Here is an 18,882-nt window from a genome sequence, read left to right on the forward strand (position 1 = left end):
TCAATCTTAAATACCTTTACGCCTTAGTAATATACCCCGAAGTGGGCATTCATGACATCACCTCCAACATCAGGCAGGTGGGCCTGCGTTACCTGTTTTGAGAAAGCTTGTGCACTATAATAGGTGACTCAAATTCATGCCAAGAAAAATGGAAATAAATCGCTCTTCTGTGGTTATTAGCTCTTTATTTGAAGAAAAGGGGGCTGGAGACTAATCTGCTAAAGAAGTGTCAAAGTCTCAAGTGCCTACCCGGATAACTCACCCTCACTTTTACCTTTAGAAGCCCTTGGTTCTGCACAGGGGTCTTCGTTATCGTCTGGAGCTGGTGGCATAGAGGGATTAGCTTGTTTATTTCCAGGAGAAGCATAAGCTTGTCATCATCTTTCAGCTGAAATGTAATTTGGGAAGTTATAACAACTCCAGCAAACTCTATCTTTCAATCTTAAATACCTTTACACCCTAGTAATATACCACAAAGTAGGCATTCATGACATCACCACCAACACCAGGCAGGTGGACCTGCGTTACCTGTTTTGAGAAAGCTTGTGCACTTCACCCTCACTTTTACCTTTAGAAGCCCTTGGTTCTGCACAGGGGTCTTCGTTATCGTCTGGAGCTGGTGGCATAGAGGGATTAGCTTGTTTATTTCCAGGAGAAGCATTGAAGCAACCTTTAATCCCTCTTCAGCGAAAACCTGGTGGGAAGAAAGAAATATCACCACTTTCGATGTATGTCTTCTGGGTAGTTGGAAGGAAAAATGCTCACAAAAGGCCTGGATGGTGCACCTACATTTTCTGTTGCGCCCAGGAAAATGCAAGGTTTTAATGGTATTCAGAAGGTGGCTTCTCCGACCTGCAGCAGCATCCATCCCTAAGGAGGCTCCCTTACACCTGGACGCCTCCAAGTACTTGAGGGTCCATGGACCTATGATACTTAGCCATACAAACTGTGTCTGAGCTTCTGGAGGGATCCAAAGCTCACCTTGTAATACCCCCAATTATAAAAGGGTGATGGATTTTAGAACATGAGCCGAAAAGGCTTAGAACATCCCCACTTCCAGCTAAGATTAAGTTTGTCACCCACACATGTTCTTTAACCAGCCACTCAAGAGGAGCAATTCAGATTGGTTTTGCCTATTCACCACACATTTCACAACCCAGTAGGGCAGTGGTTCTCAACCTATGGGTCGCGACCCCTTTCACAGGGGTCGCCTAAGACCATCGGAAAACACATATATAATCACATATTGTTTTTGTGATTAATCACTATGCTTTAATTATGTTCAATTTGTAACAATGAAATTGGGGGGCTCTGTAACAATGAAATTGGGGACATCACAACATGAGGAACTGCATTAAAGGGTCACAGCATTAAGAAGGTTGAGAACCACTGCAGTAGGGGACCAGGATGATGGGGAAAAAACAGTGACAAATGAGTTGGACTGATAAGAATATTCAGTATAAGTGAAAGATTCCAGGAGAGTAAAAAAATGAAGACTTAACTTTAAGTGACAGCAGTAAGAATGAAGTGAACAGGGCAATCTGAGAATGATTTGTGAATTAAAAAACAGGTTTTGGTCATAAATTACCATAAATGAAGAAGGAGGCAATACTTCTAGGGATAACATCGCTCCTCTGTCCATTAGCCTTAACACCTTGCTGTCATAGATAAACTGATCTCAAGGTCAAATCATCCTTTGCATCCTTCCCTACCCTTTAAAAGGAAAACCAATGAGTTTTATACCGAGCTTCTAACTCAATGGATTGACTCACTCATATATTCCTCCTTATTCTACATGAACACTTTCTATTTTACATATCTCTTCTTCCCTTGTAGCCTGTAAACCCCTTGAGGGCAAGATCCACATCTGTCTCATAGCGTGTCACGGTTTTACAACCACCATAAAGCTGATGACTTCCAAGCCCCTCTCTCCATTCCTGAACTACCCTGAAATCAGTCTCCAGCAAAATAATGCTCCATTTCCACCCTGTAGATCTGGTGGACCCTTGGTCTCCTGTATCTCAGCAAATAGCACTACAATTTACCCTCTTGATCAAGCCAAAAAAGCTTTAAGATATAGTCAGATCATGCTACTTCTCCTCAAAACCCCCAGTGAGTTTTCCTCCATACTTGGGGGGAAAAGTTTCTTCCGTGGCTACAGAGATGTCGGATGTTACCACTTTCTTTCCAGTTCACTCCATGGCATCTACACTTGCCTCTTTATTGTTCCTCAGATTCCTCAGCCTAGTTCCATACCTCCGGGCCTTTATACTTGTTCTGTCTGCCTGAAATATAGTCAATCCCAAGGTGATCATCCAGCTCACTTTCTCAATGTCTCTATGCAGATGTTACCTCCTTCGAGAGGTCTTTTCTGATGGCACCTCTATCCCCTCTCTGTTCTTATCCTGCACACTTTCATCTCTAAGTCCTTACACATGGGTGTTATATACTCGTTATTGTCAACCTCCTCCCATTAGAATGTGAGCTCCATGGGAACGGGGGCTTTGTTTTCTTCACTTTTGTCCATAGAGTCTGACCCAGGGGTGGGCAAACTTTTTGACTCGAGGGCCACAATGGGTTCTTAAACTGGACCGGAGGGCCGGAACAAAAGCATGGAGGGAGTGCTTGTGTGAACTAATATAAATTCAAAGTAAACATCATTACATAAAAGGGTATGGTCTTTTTTTTTTTTAGTTTTATTCATTTCAAACGGGCTGGATCCGGCCCGCAGACCATAGTTTGCCCACAGCTGGTCTAACCCATGTGTCCAGAGTCTGACACATGGTACAAACTCCATAAATATTCGATGAACAGTTTACATTCATCTGTTTGTAGGCAATTCAGCAGGCATCAGTGTCATGAACGAGCTCACACAAGAAGAAGGTGAGTAGTGGATCTTCTGCAGTGAAAAACCCACTATGCTGTGGTATGACTTGGAATGAATCTAGAATTTATTCCAACTGTTTCAAGAGAAAAAGCTCATTTATAGTCAACTGTACAGAAAAATCCAGAGAAATATCTCTACAATTCTTCTGACTCAGCTGACAAACATCCTCTCAAGCTGCACCTCCCTTTCCTCGAGAGGCCCAGGTGGAAGCATGGGAAGGCCAAAGACAGTGTTAAACAGGTGATTAAAGTGACAGATGCAAGAATGCTCTTGGTTCTGGAGGGGCGAGCAGACTGACAGGGGAGTTGGAAGATAAGAAGGAATCTTGTCATCTGCTTGTCATTCTAAAGCATCTACCTAAGCGAGGAGAGTTTAGCACAGAATTGAAGTAGCAAAACATGGAAATAAAACTTACCTCTAATTGATGAATTAAATCCTGGGAAGTTTTCAGTGGCCCCTCTCCCCTGAAAGAAATGAATGAATAAGAAAGTAAGAAAAAGTTACTGCCTGGGAATTAGTTTTGCAATATTAAAGTTATAAAGCATTTTGTACATTAAGAGATCCCAAATTTTGAAGACTGTAGAATAGATTCATAATATTATGATTTTATTCTTATAGCAACTGTAATTATTATTTCTTGGATACTTTAAAAAAATTTTAAACATTAAACATCTTAATTTTACAATGTAAAGAAATTTAAATCTCAGAAGTTATATTGAAGTTTTATTTTTCCTATTTTTCTCATTTCTCATTCCACTTTCAACGCAGGGAGGAGTTCAGTTGTCTTTGATGACGTATGTTATTTAAGTTTCAATTCTGAGTGTGTAAAATAATCATCATAATATTTGTGTACCTCTCTCATCAGAAGGTTAGGGAGTATCAGATTGAAAACCACCAAGAAGAATTAGACCCTACAAATGAACAGTAAAGCACCACAAAGAACAACACAATGCATGAATCTGGACTCAAAGGCCTGAGTCAGGAGATCTGAAGTCTAGTAGCAACCAGTTTTGCCTCCTAACAACTGTGACATGTGAGCAAATTTTTCATGTTCTCAGACAAACTGTTGTGAGAATCAAATGAAATTATGAAGCAGGAACCACTTTAAAGACTATAACACACTGTAATAGTCAGTTTGCTCAATGGTTAGAATGTCAGCCCCAGCACCGAAGGGTCATGGGTTCAATTCCCTGTCAAGGGCATATACCTGGGTTGCAGGTTTGAACCCAGGCCCCAGTAGGGGGAAATGCAGCAGGCAACCAATTGATGTGTCTCTCTCACATTGATATTTCTCTCTTTCTCTCTCTTTCCTTCCTTCCTTCCCTTCGCCTCCTTTTCCCCTTCCATTCTCTCTAAAAATCAATGAAATAAATATCCTCCGGTAAGGAATGAAAACAGCAACAACAAAAAATGTATAATGCACTGGTAAAGCTGAAATTTTTGAAAATTATAAAATGCAAAAATATAAACTATTAAGAAATATTAATTATATATAAATTATTAAGAAATTTATATAAACTGTTAGGACAACATTAAACAATAGCCTGAGGAAGAGCTATAAAATTACCCAGGAAAACTACAAAACTGGATACTGTGAGGTCCAACAGATAAGTCTCTGAAAGAAGCAACTAGAAGAGGTTGATAAACCACACAGTGTAAGGGAAAACAGGAAAGACTGTTGGAGAAAAAAACAGGCCTACTAAATACGCTGGTAGAAAACTAAGCCAGCTCGAGGTTTTACAATTCTGTTACCAAGACTTGCCCAAACAACACGAGGAGTTATCCATCACAGAAACGGATTTCCTTGTCCTGAGATTCAGTGTTTCTATCCAATAACCATCTTCTAGCAACAAGTCCCATTCCACAGAACTTGCATTTTCCCTACCCCTCATAATGCAACCCCCCCCCCCCGCCGCCCCACGCTTCCCATCTCTGTGGGGTGCGTGTCATCCTTTATCAAAACCCACTATTCTGACTGTGAAGCAAAAACATGTTGACCATATCGTCCTGAAACATTCTGAAATAAGGAAACAAGAAATAAAAGGGGAATGACAAACAGGAATAAATCTACTCATGAAACTTTTATATGCCAGACTATATTCATTAGTAATGTATTTCTCCAGTTTTTATCAGTCAAAATAAAGTTTTTTTTAAAGACCTGATTTTTATCACCATGAGATGACTAGCATGATTCCAGCCAAAAGTAAAGATCTTTGTTATTAAAGTTAATCTGGGCACATTTTCTTGTTGAGCAAACAAAAGAGTTCCATTTGACTTTCTTTTGTAGACTTGACTCATCAGATTTTTTAAAGATATGAACTAAGGAAGGTCATAGTACTGGAAAGACTTAATCCCAGGGGAAGCTTGCTAAAACAATTAAGAACAAAGGAAGGAAACCGCCAAAGAGGAAAGGTCACCAATAATGGAAAATACGGGAAGGTGTTAACAAATGACTGCTCAACACAGAAAAAATAGCTCAACTGTCATTTTCCCTTCGCCCTCCAGGAGAATGGTTTATCTTGAAGGAATAGAAGACACACGCAAAAGGGACATGAATGCTCTTCCTAATGAATGCTGAGTCCTCAGATTCCTTCCACTGGTACGCATCCCTCCCTCACGTCCCCATCCCACTGAAGAGGTGGCCATTTATCTTCTCAGACTTTCTGAAAATAAATTGGACATGGTAGCTCTTTCTTTACTTTTTCTCTTGGGGAGATTCCTGTTCTTTCAGGGGTCTTAAGAGACACAGTCTGTCCCTGTGGAATAAGATTTCTTAATTCTAGCGATCATCTGTAAAAACCAACCTGCCTGTGGATATAAATTACATTGTCCAATATCAGCTTTACCAGTATAAATGTTTCTGCCCCCCCCATCTGCCTAGTCTTTTGCTTATTTTTGTGTTTTATTCAGAAGCTGGGTAGGGAAAGCTGGGCAGGAAAAGGGTGCTATTTATTGAGCCCCAGTGCCCACACAGTAGTAGAGATCCTGCCTACTTTAATCAAGCTTAAGATTCCAGACTAAATGGATTACATTTCAGAATACTGAAACAACGTGCAGGTGTGAACCACTGCTGACAATATTTTCAAAATCAAAATGAGTAAAAGAGGGGCCATAACATTGGATAGATCAAGTATTTTCCCGGTTTTCAAAAATAAAAAAGATAAGATTTCAGAAAATTAGTGAAAAGTTTGAAGTCATTCCATGAGAAAATTCTAGAACAGATTATTGAGCAGATAACTGATATTTAGCAACATGGTATTACTATCATATATACATATACATTATTTTACCATATAGGGAGATTATTATAATGGAAGATTTTGGAATGTGATCAACATTGACTTCAACAGGCATTTGCTCAAGAGTCTTGTGATGTGAACAAGATGAAGAATGTAGGTCAGATAATGGCAAAGTTATTTAAAATCTGTGCTATACAACAAACAGTGACTCACAGAGATTTGGCACTCTATTGAGGTGGTAGGCCTAATGGCTCTATTCTTTGATCCGTGTCCATTCAATCATTTGTGTAACGTTTAAAAGGCATGTTTTCTAAACTTACTGATGCTGGCTGGGTTGATGTATAGGATAAAAAAAGTAGAATGCAAAATTATGAAAAGAATAGGATATAAACCTAGAAGAGGGTCTCTACTACACCTAAGTCTTAATTGAGTGTCTTCTTGTTGCATTCACTTATTTAAAACAAGAGGGACATATATAGGCTTTTATCATGCACACTAAACTGACTTTGACCTACCAATGATTTCACATGGCATTTTTTCTCTACACTAGATATTAAATTGATTTAAAAAGATCAAAATATGTTTACCTAGTAAATAAATATAGAGAATAGGCCATCTTGGACATGTTCCGCCCATATCGAACAATCTCATTCTCCTGATTCTCCCACTTCTCGATCTCACAGTTGGCATCGGAGGTGAGTAATCCTAGCTTGAGTCCAAGCTTTGCAATCTTGGCTTTCTCCTATAAAATATGGAGAAGATATTTTAATCACACAATTTTGTTATTACCGATGTAAGAGGGAGATTAGAAGTAAGATTATGACAAAGAAAAAGGTCTTACCTCAGAGTCAGACTTCTCTGGCTTTAATGATTTCAGGTTTGCATTATTCTTCTGTGACATTAAAATAAAAGATTAAGGTCACTGTGAGGAAATACAATAGCACTAGAAAGCATAATAAGACACCTGTAATAAAGTTGTAACCTAAACATTTTCAGCACATACTTAAAGTATATTAAGTTAAGTTAAAACAAAGAACTACCTGCAAGTACTCTACCAGTATGTGAGCTCAGCTTGGAACAGGTAGGTAGGTAGAAATCTGGGCGAGAGAAACGTAGCAGTGTCCCAGAAGGACCTAAGGACTTTGGCATTTTCCCAGAGTCGTTATTATAATTATTCTTCTGAAATGATATAATAAATTTAGCCACCCTCTGTAGATGTCCATCTGCTCCTTATGTTATGACTGCAATTCAACGCCTTTACCCAATGTGCCCTTTGAGGGATAAATTTTAGCACCTTTGTTTCACTGATATCCGGATTCCCAATTCTTCACCCAGCTTGTATAGAAGATTATATCTAGAATTTAGGGTTTAATATTTGAACCAACATGTTGGACACACCCCTATATTTGAAACAGCAAGTCTGTTTCTATGTGAGCTATTTGGAACTCAAAATCTATTTCCCCTGGGAAAGCAAAAAACACTGTCCACTAGTTAGGTTACCAGGCTTGCCTGCAGGTGCCTATTGCCTAGAACAGTGGTTGGCAAGCTGCGGCTCGCGAGCCACATGCAGCTCTTTGGCCCCTTAAGTGTGGCTCTTCCACAAAATACCGACTTCTGCGCATGGGCCACAAAGTTTCAATCGCACTGTACATGCATGCCCGCACGTGGTATTTTGTGGAAGAGCCACACACACTCAAGGGGCCACAAAGCTGCATGTGGCTCACCAGCTGCAGTTTGCTGACCACTGGCCTAAAAGGATAGAAAGCATTACCCATACCAATGATCCTTTGAAAAATATGTTCAGAAGTTCTCAGCGATGGCAGCCCAGGTTTGACATCCCTCTCACTCTGAGATCTGCTGTGAGCTCCCATGGTTGGGGCAGGAGTTCCAGAACAGCCAGACTCATGGACATAAAGGGTCCAGGAAATGCAGGGAAACTTTTTTTTTTTAAGGAAACATTTATTTAAACAACTAGAGCGGCGGTTCTCAACCTGTGGGTCTTGACCCATTTGGGGGTCGAACGACCCTTTCACAGGGGTCGCCTAAGACCATCGGAAAACACATATATAATTACATATTGTTTTTGTGATTAATCACTATGCTTTAATTATGTTCAATTTGTAACAATGAAAAAACATCCTGCATATCAGATATTTACATTACAATTCATAACAGTAGCAAAATTACACTTATGAAGTAGCAATGAAAATAATTTTATGGTTGGGGGTCACCACAACATGAGGAACCTTAATTAAAGGGTTGCAGCATTAGGAAGGTTGAGAACCACTGAACTAGAGGCCCATTGCACAAAATTCGTGCATAGGTAGGGACCTAGGCTTAGCCAGCAATCAGGGCCAATCGGGGCCTTCCAGCTGCCAGACAGGGCCTTCCTTTGTTCTGCGCTACCCCCTGGTGGTCAGCACATGTCATAGCGAGCAATTGAACTCTGGTCTCCCAGTCAACCTGCCAAGGGGACACTTTGCATATCAGCCTTTTATATATATAAACTCTCTCTCTGTGTACAAAGTATAAATTATAATAAAACAAAACACTCGTGTACCCACTTAACTTAAGAAACAGTCACCACCAACACCTCTGAGGTATAGGTGTACCTCTCCATTTTTTGTAGCCTCATTATTACCATGACTTATTACTTCTAGCCAGCTATTGTGTCACCAGTTTTACTGTAGAGCCAAACATCCTCAACTTTTTCCGTTTTTCTACTCCATAGTTTATATTTGCTCCTTTAATATAGCCCTTTTGAGATTTTCTAATGCTCCTTGCTATAGAAGAATTGGGAGAAGTTAAAGGACAGAAACTAAGTACAGGGAAACTATAACGTTACACACACACACACACACACACACACACACACACACATACACACACACACACACCAGCTGCCTCTTATGTTCATTAGAAAATAAACAGAGAAGGTCAATGATCTCTTTGGCTCCTCCTTGTAAAGTTGCATCATCTGTATCTCTTCCTTAATCTAGTAGACTACAAAGCAATTAATAAAGCATTTAAAAAAGATAAGAATACCTACAGGTTTTTAGGTTTTATTTTATTTAGAATTTTATGTTCCATGTTTCCTTTTAAAATGAGTCCTGTTTTCATTATTTTTAGGTTTACTTTTACAAATTATTATTAAAATATTTTATGAAGATACAGGAAGGGAATTGCCTGAAAAGGTACAGAAACCATCTTAATCATGCAACCGAGCTTGCCACCTAGTGGACACTACTTTGAAATGCAGTCAGGTACATCAGCTTCAGTTATGTAAAGCTGTACATTTCAAGTCTCTAAATATAAATAGCATGGCATAATTTCATCAAGGTAGAAAATGATTCCAACATGACAACGTGAATTAGATAAAAGACATGAAGAACAAATAGGCCTCCGACTTCAGATTATGGCTTCTTATTAATCATGCAATCTGTTACCTATTCCCTCAAACTCCAAAGCCAACACAAATAATCATAATATGAACTGAAACTAGATTTTACTCAGAATAACAACTATGAACAATCAACATTTAATACCCTTTTTTTAATGTCAATTATTGGGGGCTGGGTAGCAACAGGCAGCAAGAGCATAACTGAATTCTGAATAAAAAACATTCTGAAATGCACAAAACTACTTACCATGGGCTTTGGAAGTGAAAGGTAGCCATACTTCTCTCCTACAAACAACATATATAACTTAAAACAAATTTTCCATTATTCACATCTAATTTTAAAATATTATTAAATAAACAGGAATGTCAGTCTATTAGTTTTAAAAGTTTGTCTATTAATCACATATGATTGAGCAATAAACGTGTAATTTGATGGTGAACACAGAGACTGGCAGCAATCGTATCTGTGAGGTACCTATGTGGCCCTCTCCAGCTCCTCCACAGCCACCATGTCACTCACAGTGAGCGCTCCCACGGCAGCCTGCCTTAATGAGACCCCGATCTGCAGGACCAGTTATCAGTGTTGGCCTCCTTTTCCGCAAGCACCAGACCAAGCCATGTACAGCTACCCCCACAGCATGTCCTCCCAGTCAGGGAAGAAGATAGCTCTCGGGTACAGATAGGAAGATGAGAAAGAGCAAACAACACTTGCTGGGAACTGACATGTGGCAGGAAGCACAACTACTAAGGAAAGGATGAGTGGAACGCCCACTTCATCCCTGCCCTTTCATTTTTCTGGCTTCTGGGTCATGTATAGAGTCAGGTTACAATGAATGACAGATTTTCTTTTTAAAGCTAGTTTGTTATATCTGGGACAAAAATTCAAGGTAAGATTTGAACAGTGATTTCTTCTTGGTTTCAAGGAAATTGTGTTCAGCCATAATATATTAGGTGAAACCATATAAAATTGCTGATACTCAACAACTTTGAAATATAAAAACAGCAATTTCATATAGTTCCACGTAATTAAAGGCAATACTGTAATATGTAAAAACAGTAAGTCACACCCTTCCTTATGGAATGACTATTACACAAATAGGGCAAACTTATTCATAACGTATTTAAATTTTCATCTAGAACTGTGCCGTTCAATATGGACTCCACTAGCCACATAACACTATTGATCAACTGAAATATAACCAGTCTGTATTGAGATGTGCTGCTGTAAGTAAAATCCATACTGGATTTTGAGGAAATAATACAAAAAAAAATTAAGATCTCAATAATTTTTAAATATTGATTATAAATGGAAAAATAATATTTTGGGTATGCCAGATTAAATAAAAATAGCATTAATATGAATTTCACTTGTTTATTTTTAAAATTTTCTTGTGCCTCCTACAATTTTTTAAAATATATTTTTTACTGATTTTTAGAGAGGAAGGGAGAGGGATAGAGAGTTAGAAACATCGATAAGAAACATCGATCACTGCCTTTGCACGTCTCCAACTGGGGATCGAGTCTGCAACCAAGGTACATGCCCTTGACTAGAATCAAACCCAAGACCCTTCAGTCTATGGGCTGATGTTCTATCCACTGAGCCAAATCAGTTAGGGCTGCCTCCCACAATTTTTAAATTACATATGTGGCTTGAACTGTATTTCTATTGAATGGAGCTAATCTAGAAGATGACCTGTCATTACAGGTCAGCCTTAATGGTACTTGGAAATAGCTTTATGATTCAAACCATTTTTTTAAAAAATATATTTTATTGATTTTTTACAGAGAGGAAGGGAGAGAGATAGAGAGTTAGAAACATCGATGAGAGAGAGACATCGATCAGCTGCCTCCTGCACATCTCCCACTGGGGAGGTGCCCGCAACCCAGGTACATGCCCTTGACCGGAATCGAACCTGGGACCTTTCAGTCCGCAGGCCGACGCTCCATCCACTGAGCCAAACCGGTTTCGGCCAAACCATTTCTTTGTAATGTCAGAATTGTAAGGGGATTTTATTAATGGTTTTCTGGTCTCAGACTTGTGAGAGAAAAATAAAACTTTAAAGAGGAAGTAGTAATTTCCATGCCTTGTCTCCTAATCCTGATGTAAAAAGTGCCAGATTTAGCTGTGAGATTAACAGAAGACTGTCTTCAAGTCACTCAGAACCTCAAAACTCACCATCTATCTTAATTCAAAGTGTGAATCCTGTCCATAGTACCTCTTAAAAGTGATCTTAATAAGCCAGAGAAGAGGGCATAATCATTACTTAAAGATAATTAGCTTAGGTGAGCAATCCTGTGTTATCTACCCTTGTGATCCCCTGTAGTGCCCATGACCCTGAAATGTTCACATTTATTCTCCAAAAGGGAAAAAATAGCCACCTGTTTCAGTATTTCTTATTTCTCCAAGGTACAAAGAGTTAAAGAAACCAGAAGGTAGGGAGAAATAAATCCGTAAGAGAGCCTCTATAGCCTGGTCTGCTGCATTCCCATTCGCCAGTCCCTAGTTGCCAGCAGTCCACTCCCTGAGGCCCTCTTTACTGTACTTGGCTTTGCTCCCCATTCCTAGCCCTCAGTGAGACTCAGAATGCTTGATGATCAGTGCAAAACCGATCATTCTTAGCCAAGTAAGTTGATAAAATACAAAAAAAAAAAGATGAATCTGAATCATTTTTTAATTTTATAGTTTTTTCCACACAAGTCTAATTATTGTCATTAATTTGAAGCAGAGCAAGGATATATTGACTCAATTATGTTTAGCTATTATATCAAATTAAAGAGGCTGTCTCTGATGAAAACACGTTATAAACATTAGGAATAATTGGAAAAACAAATATTTGGGGAGCACATACTTGGTACAGATATTTGTTTTACAGAATTATTTTCAAAGCACTAAATCCTTTGTTTAATACCCCCTACATCAAAACCACAATTGTGCCATCTTTATTTCTGAGTTTATACTTCAAGATCAATTAAGCTCACCATTAAGTCCCAAAGGCCCTCTCATCTTACGAGAGGACCAAAAATGATTTCTTCTGAAAACCTAATTGAGAAGTACTGTTCCCGTTTTCAATATTCAGAGCTTTTCTGCATCTCCTCAAAATAAAACAAATTCCCCAGGAACATATAAGCCTCATCATTTCATTTCACTGAAGATGTGCTACATTATTCCCTATGAGAAGTTCAGTTAGCTTTTCTGGGTTCCAGAGGGGCTCTATATGACACGCTCGATCAGAAAAGAAACCATGTCCCCAGACCCACTTAAAGTGAATCCCTAACCACTGAAGGACAGCAGATTATTGGCTAACCTCAGGAGTGGGATTGACAGATTCAAATCCAAACCCAATCGTCAACCTCAAACCCTTCTTCACTTTCACATTCAATCACCAAATCCGACCAATATTATTTGTAAAATTGTTCTGATATCAGTCCTCTTATTTCCATTTCTATTACCCTCGCACCATCATCTCTTGTCTGGATGGATCACTTCCATGTTTCAGACTCATGTGTTCCCCAAATAAACTTGTATTTATCCACAAGCATGTTCCTCTTCCTGTACTCCCCATGTCAGTGACCAGCACCCCATGCATCCGACCTGCCAGGTGATGAATTACATGCAGGGCTATGAAACAGGGCTACCACACATCCTTAAACACTGAGCTTGGTCGTGTGAACTCTAAAATGGGTCAAACAGAAACAAGGAAATTCAGCTTCCTTAAAGGAGGGATAGAGTCTGCAAACTATGAGAGAAGGCTTCTTCCTGACATTTGTCTAAAATAATCTCACGTTCTCAATACTGCTACATACTCATCACTAAGGGAAAGTGAAGTCTTCTTTATCCGGTCCCTTCTAATATGAAGGCTATGGCCTGCCTGGAGGTTTGGTGAAAAGACAAAAAGGCCAGAGGACAAATATTGATTTTTGAGTTCTTTTTTTAAAAAATATCTTTTTATTGATTTCAAATAGGAAAACAGAAACAATGATGAGAGAGAATCATTGATTGGCTGCCTCCTGCATGCCCCACACTAGATATCGAGCCCACAACCCGGGCATGTGTCCTGACCAGGAATTGAACCATGACCTCCTGGTTCATAGGTCAACACTCAACCACTGAGCCACACTGGTCAGGCTGATTTTCGAGTTCTTAAAACAATCCCATGAGGCCGACTGTGAAATGTGAGTGTCTTGAGTAAACAGAACAATGACCGAACTCCCAGAATGACTTCAAATATGAGAACACTTTCTCATTGCTTAGCATGTTGTTTGCCACTTAATTGGTTGGTTCCATGATAGCTGCAAATATATCTGTTAATTTTCCCAGTTGTGAGAGCCAACATATGCAGGGCAGAGCTAAGGTGGCTAGAATACAGCAAAGGCTTTCCAATGACAGTTACAACATGAGTTATGACAGTGGCAGAGAGAAGCGGGACCGGAAGAATGCCCTCGGTGCTCTGGGTGGCAAGCAGTGCAGGTGCAAGGTTGACAGGCAGGGCTGTCATAACCACACAGAGCAGGGAGAGCAGCACCGTGACATGGACTCAGCCCAATCGATAACGGCGAACTCAGAGCTGGGCTTCGGGGAAAAAGCTCTTCTTATGAGCTTCATGATAAAAAGCAAGGATAAAGAAAGGCACTGTAAGAAATCAACCAGCTCTGTCTCAATTAACCCCACAGAGATGTCGTCTCATGTCTTTACCAGTTAAACAGTGGGTGTCCCATTGACAGAATGCAGCAGAGTTTTTCCCTCCTAAAAAGGAATTCCTGTTCCGCCCTAAGGAGGTGAAAGTAATCCTGAATTTTTTCCCAAAAATACGTTTTTATTGATATTAGACAGAGAGGAAGGGAAAGGGAGAGAGAGAGAGAAACATCGATCACTGCCTCCTGCCTGGGGATCGAGCCTGCAACCCGGACATGTGCCCGAACCCAGAACTGAAGCAGCCACTTCTCAGGGCATGGGACGACACTCAACCAACTGAGCCACACCGGCAAGGGCAAGCGTGAATTTTTTAGGATAGGATACCCAAACTTAAAGAAGACCTAAGGAAGAGGTCATTGACATAATATCCAGCTTGGAAGTCAAAGAAACTACAGTGACCATGTCGTCTAAAACAGGTCTATGCCTTTTCCTGTTTCAAGTCTGGTCTATGCGCTGAGGGTGCAGGCGCTAAGAAAGGCTGGGAGGCCCTTCTCTTCCTTTCCTAACCAAGTCCTAGGGCTAAGTGATCACTCTCCTGTAAAGGTGGATCAGTTCCATCACTTTACCTTTTAATGTATGAAACTTGCCTCACATAAAAACCCATGGAACCATAAATACTTTACCAAAGCCTGAAAATGATAGGCCATTCAGACTAGCTACCACAGAAATCTTTAAATGTAGAAGCATGGTAAACTTTTATTATACTTTACCAATTATGATATATCTATGAAGTCTATACCATTCCCTGATTTTTAAGCATATCAGCAATTATTCTAAATAAATGTTTTCAAAAATATGAAATGTTTAAAAGTCCTTAGTCAGTGAAAAATATCTAATTTGATGTTATTATGACTTTAAATGCATTTTATTTTAAAAACTAAGCATGCTTGACACTAACAGAGGCCATTTGAAGGGAAAAATATATAAAACTACAAATAACAGGACACACAGTACAATGGGAAATAAACAAAAATCCCAGTTGATGTTAAAATAAAAAGTAAAAATGATGCCCTCCTGCACATTGTACGGAGTTATTCTACATGTTGTAGAAATAATGAACTTACCCACCATAGGAAATATTCCCAGGTCAGGAGGTCATCAAGGAAAACGATTCCATCCAAATGGAAGGAAAGCAATTCAAAAATCAAACAACTACATTCATTTCATTATGAAATTAGTAGAAATAAACTAGATAATCACTGTGTTGCAGAAGAAATTTGTACTAAAACTAAAAAGCAATTTAGAAGAAACATAAAATGGCTTACTGTCAATAGGAAAACTAGAATGCTAATATTAATTCAAATTCAACAAACTTTACTGCTTCGATACTAAGTAAAGGACAAATATTATTCTCATAAGAAATCTACTCTGCTGTTGTACAACAAACTTTACTGCTTTGATACTAAGTAAAGGACAAATATTATTCTCATAATTTTTTGTGGAAGATATCTTACTATAAAAATAAATCAGGACATGACAAGATAATTCATTTTGCATCTGAAGTGTGAAATTGAAAAGCTAATAGCGTTACAATAAGATAATAATATATTTCAATATGTGGACAGTCTCTCACCTCGTCTTCCTTCAAACACATCATTGATTTCTCTTAGCAATGTTGACATGTCACTAATTTGGGATTCCCACGCTTCACAAAACACATCTAGGTTTTCTTTAGCGATTTTACTAGATGGATGCAATGTCAATGTTTCAGCAGCAGAAATTATCTGAAGAAACACAATATAAACAAGTGTGATTTTTAAAATCTTAGCTCTTAGAATCACATGAAAGAACAAACTTAAGTCTGTACTGTCCAAACCAACTCAATAAACAACTATAGAGTAATTTCTACAGATAAGCCTCATGTTGGCCAATGTGGAGATACATGGTGGAACAAAACTTACTGTTTCTTATAACCCCGTCTACAGACAAACAGTACGTGTTATTCTATACAAACCTTGATTCCGGGAGCAATTATCTTTGTGTGTGTGGGGGAGGATGGGGGGGTTGTTTTGTTTTTTATTTCGCGAGTATGTTTATTAAAGTGGAGGACAGTGAAACCAGGAAGGGCCTAGGATGGAAGAAGCCACAGGAGAGAGAATGGGTGGGGCTGCTGTGGCTCTCTAGACAGGTTGTGGGAAAGAAGTGAGCCAAGAGCCAAGGCCGGGCTTCTGTCAGCTCACTGTAGAGTCAGAGAAAAGGAGAACCTGGGGGCAGATTTAGGGGGTTAGCCTGGGGCGAGCTGCCACTGCCCAGTAATGTTGTAACAAACATCATTTTCAGTTTCTTTGTTTTTTGTTGTTGTTGTTTATCTCCTATGTCCTTAAGAATTACGGGATCAATATGTGAATATGTTTATGGCTTGTTACATAGAGATAGCTTACTTTTCAAACATGTCACAACAACCCACATTGTCAACAGCTTCATTAAAGTAGATATAAACTAGGCTTCCCTTGAATGGGCCAATCTCCAGGTTGGCAGATGACCAGATAACCCAGTGGAATGTCAGTTATGTTCTGGCACTGTACCGGAAAATTCCGGAGTGTGCGTTTCTCTCGGGAGATTTGGCCTGTAGTTATGCAGAACCACTTTTCTCGCTTGCACACGATCTGTTATGACACTCATACAAGCCTTACTATAGAAGGGACAACCTGCTGTTGGTCGTACCTGTTGGCCGGTCACCTGAAATGTCTCCTCTGCGTGGATGCAGGTTATTTCAAGAGGTTCTGTCCCAGATACATGTCGCAACAATCGACAGGTCTGCAAGAGAATATTTCCACAGTTCAACTTCCACGTTCCCGTTCTTCACAAGACAGACTCATTTCATAATTTATAGCAACAACAAAACATGAAAACCCATCCAAACAAGTCTTTACATCAAGGAGAAATTATATATTATATTGGTTACTAACAGAATCTCGAGGAACAAATAAGAGTACAGAGCATCGTTTTTGTGTCCTACCTGATCATGGCAAGGTGCTCACAGACTTCTCGGACCAGGGGGAGCCTTCGAAAGGATCTGGCAGTGCCCACACATTTTATATATGAAGACACTTGGCTCAGAAAAGTGACTTGCCCAAGGTCTCTAGGCTAAACTAGGTCAATTGCTCAACGCTAAGTATTCTTCCTGTCAACAAAAACCACTTTCCTTCATGGGAAATTAATTAACACACCTTTCATTGGAGATAACACTGGATTAGGCAAGACCGATGTAATGAGTGGAGAACTTACCTATATCAGCAAAAATGAAAACCTTGAGGCTTGAAACAAAAAATTAGAAAAAAATATTTTTTCATCTTTTAAAAAGATTTGCTGCAGGAATCTTATAATTACCAAGTTTGCTTACAGTCATAATATTTGGCTTACAAACAAAACAGCATCAAAACTGTTTTAAAAGGAGATGAATCTACACTCATTTTAAGAATGCTCCTGCCCTGGCTGGGTGCTCAGTGGTTAGAGCACCGACCCTTGGACCAAAGGGTCTCAGATCCTATTCCCAGTCAAGGGCATGTACCTGGGTTGCAGGTTTGAACCCCGGCTCCAGTCAGGGCACATGTAGGAGGCAACCAATCAGTGTCTCTCTCTCATTGATGTCTCTCTCTCTCCCTCCCTCCTTTCCACTCTCTCTAAAAAATCAATGGGAAAAATATCTTCAGGTAAGGATTGACAAAGAAAAAAAGAAAAGAAAAAAGAATGCTCCTTAGCAGTTTTAAGATATAATCAAATGAAGGAGAGGAAGCAATTCCAGTTGGCCTAAAGGTTTCTTCAGCCCTTAGTCTTTGAGATGTGATGAGCAGGGTATATTAGATAATTTAAAGACAGCTAGATGGTTCATATTTGTGCATTTATATGCATGTGGACTAAGTCATACCTTTTATATAGAAGGTATACATGGTTTAAGTATATATTTTTTACTAGCAGATCAGATGTCAGACATTCTTAATAGGTGGAAGACTTAGAATATCCCATATAATAAAAGCATAGTATGCAAATTGTCCCCTCGCCCATGAGTTGTCTGGGAGTTCGACCAGGGGGCGGGGCCAGCCGGGGGAAGGGAGGGAGACCCCGGCTGGCAGCTGGCAGCTGCTAGGGACCCTACCAGTGTACGAATTTCATGCACTGGGCCTCTAGCCAATTAATAATTGGAATTATAGCAAAAGTGGCAGGTAAGCACCAGTAACACGTAACAGAGATTTGGGAAGAACAGGAGAGGTTCAGAGAAGGCATTTTGTACTGGATGGCTTCTCCCTGTCCCTCCATATTTACCCTCCTTCTCTCTCAAATCTGCTTTTGTCCCGGGTCACTGACCTACATGGTCTGCAGCTATGTTTGGCCAATGGGAACCCCCAGCAATAGACCAGCAGGGATGAGGAGAGTAAGGGCCTTTATTCCCAGGTTCTTTCCCTGCAGAGTCACCTTGGACTGTCTCTATGTCTACTCCTAAAACCACCTTTTAAGGTGTCTCTCTGGAAGACTCCATGCCCTTCCAGTCTCCAGAAACCACTCCCTCCTCTCAGTGTGGGCATGGGGGTGGTACCAGCTCCACTCTCACTCACCCTAGTTACTGCACTCCCATGGTTTCCTCCCCCGCCCCCGTGTATGCCACTGTAAACAGCTCCTTTATTAAACCATCTTTAGATGATCCAAATTTGAGTGTGCCCTTCTT

At 39.8% G+C, this 18,882-nt stretch overlaps 1 protein-coding gene across 1 annotated transcript in view; it reads right to left on the bottom strand.

Moving 5' to 3' along the window:
• CTNNAL1 (catenin alpha-like 1) overlaps window positions 1–18,882 on the bottom strand; it is a 51,386-nt gene that overhangs the window by 1,989 nt on the left and 30,515 nt on the right. The window contains exons 10-18 of the mRNA XM_006771218.2: window positions 16,884–16,976; window positions 15,793–15,943; window positions 9,774–9,811; window positions 6,968–7,018; window positions 6,714–6,868; window positions 3,303–3,351; window positions 660–694; window positions 529–550; window positions 275–388 (exon numbers count right to left, since the gene is read on the bottom strand). Of these exons, the coding sequence (XP_006771281.1) occupies window positions 275–388; window positions 529–550; window positions 660–694; window positions 3,303–3,351; window positions 6,714–6,868; window positions 6,968–7,018; window positions 9,774–9,811; window positions 15,793–15,943; window positions 16,884–16,976 (708 nt within the window). The remainder of the gene's footprint in view (window positions 1–274; window positions 389–528; window positions 551–659; window positions 695–3,302; window positions 3,352–6,713; window positions 6,869–6,967; window positions 7,019–9,773; window positions 9,812–15,792; window positions 15,944–16,883; window positions 16,977–18,882) is intronic.

This window comes from Myotis davidii, unplaced genomic scaffold (assembly GCF_000327345.1).
Source record: "Myotis davidii unplaced genomic scaffold, ASM32734v1 scaffold64, whole genome shotgun sequence".
Lineage (NCBI taxonomy): Eukaryota > Metazoa > Chordata > Mammalia > Chiroptera > Vespertilionidae > Myotis > Myotis davidii.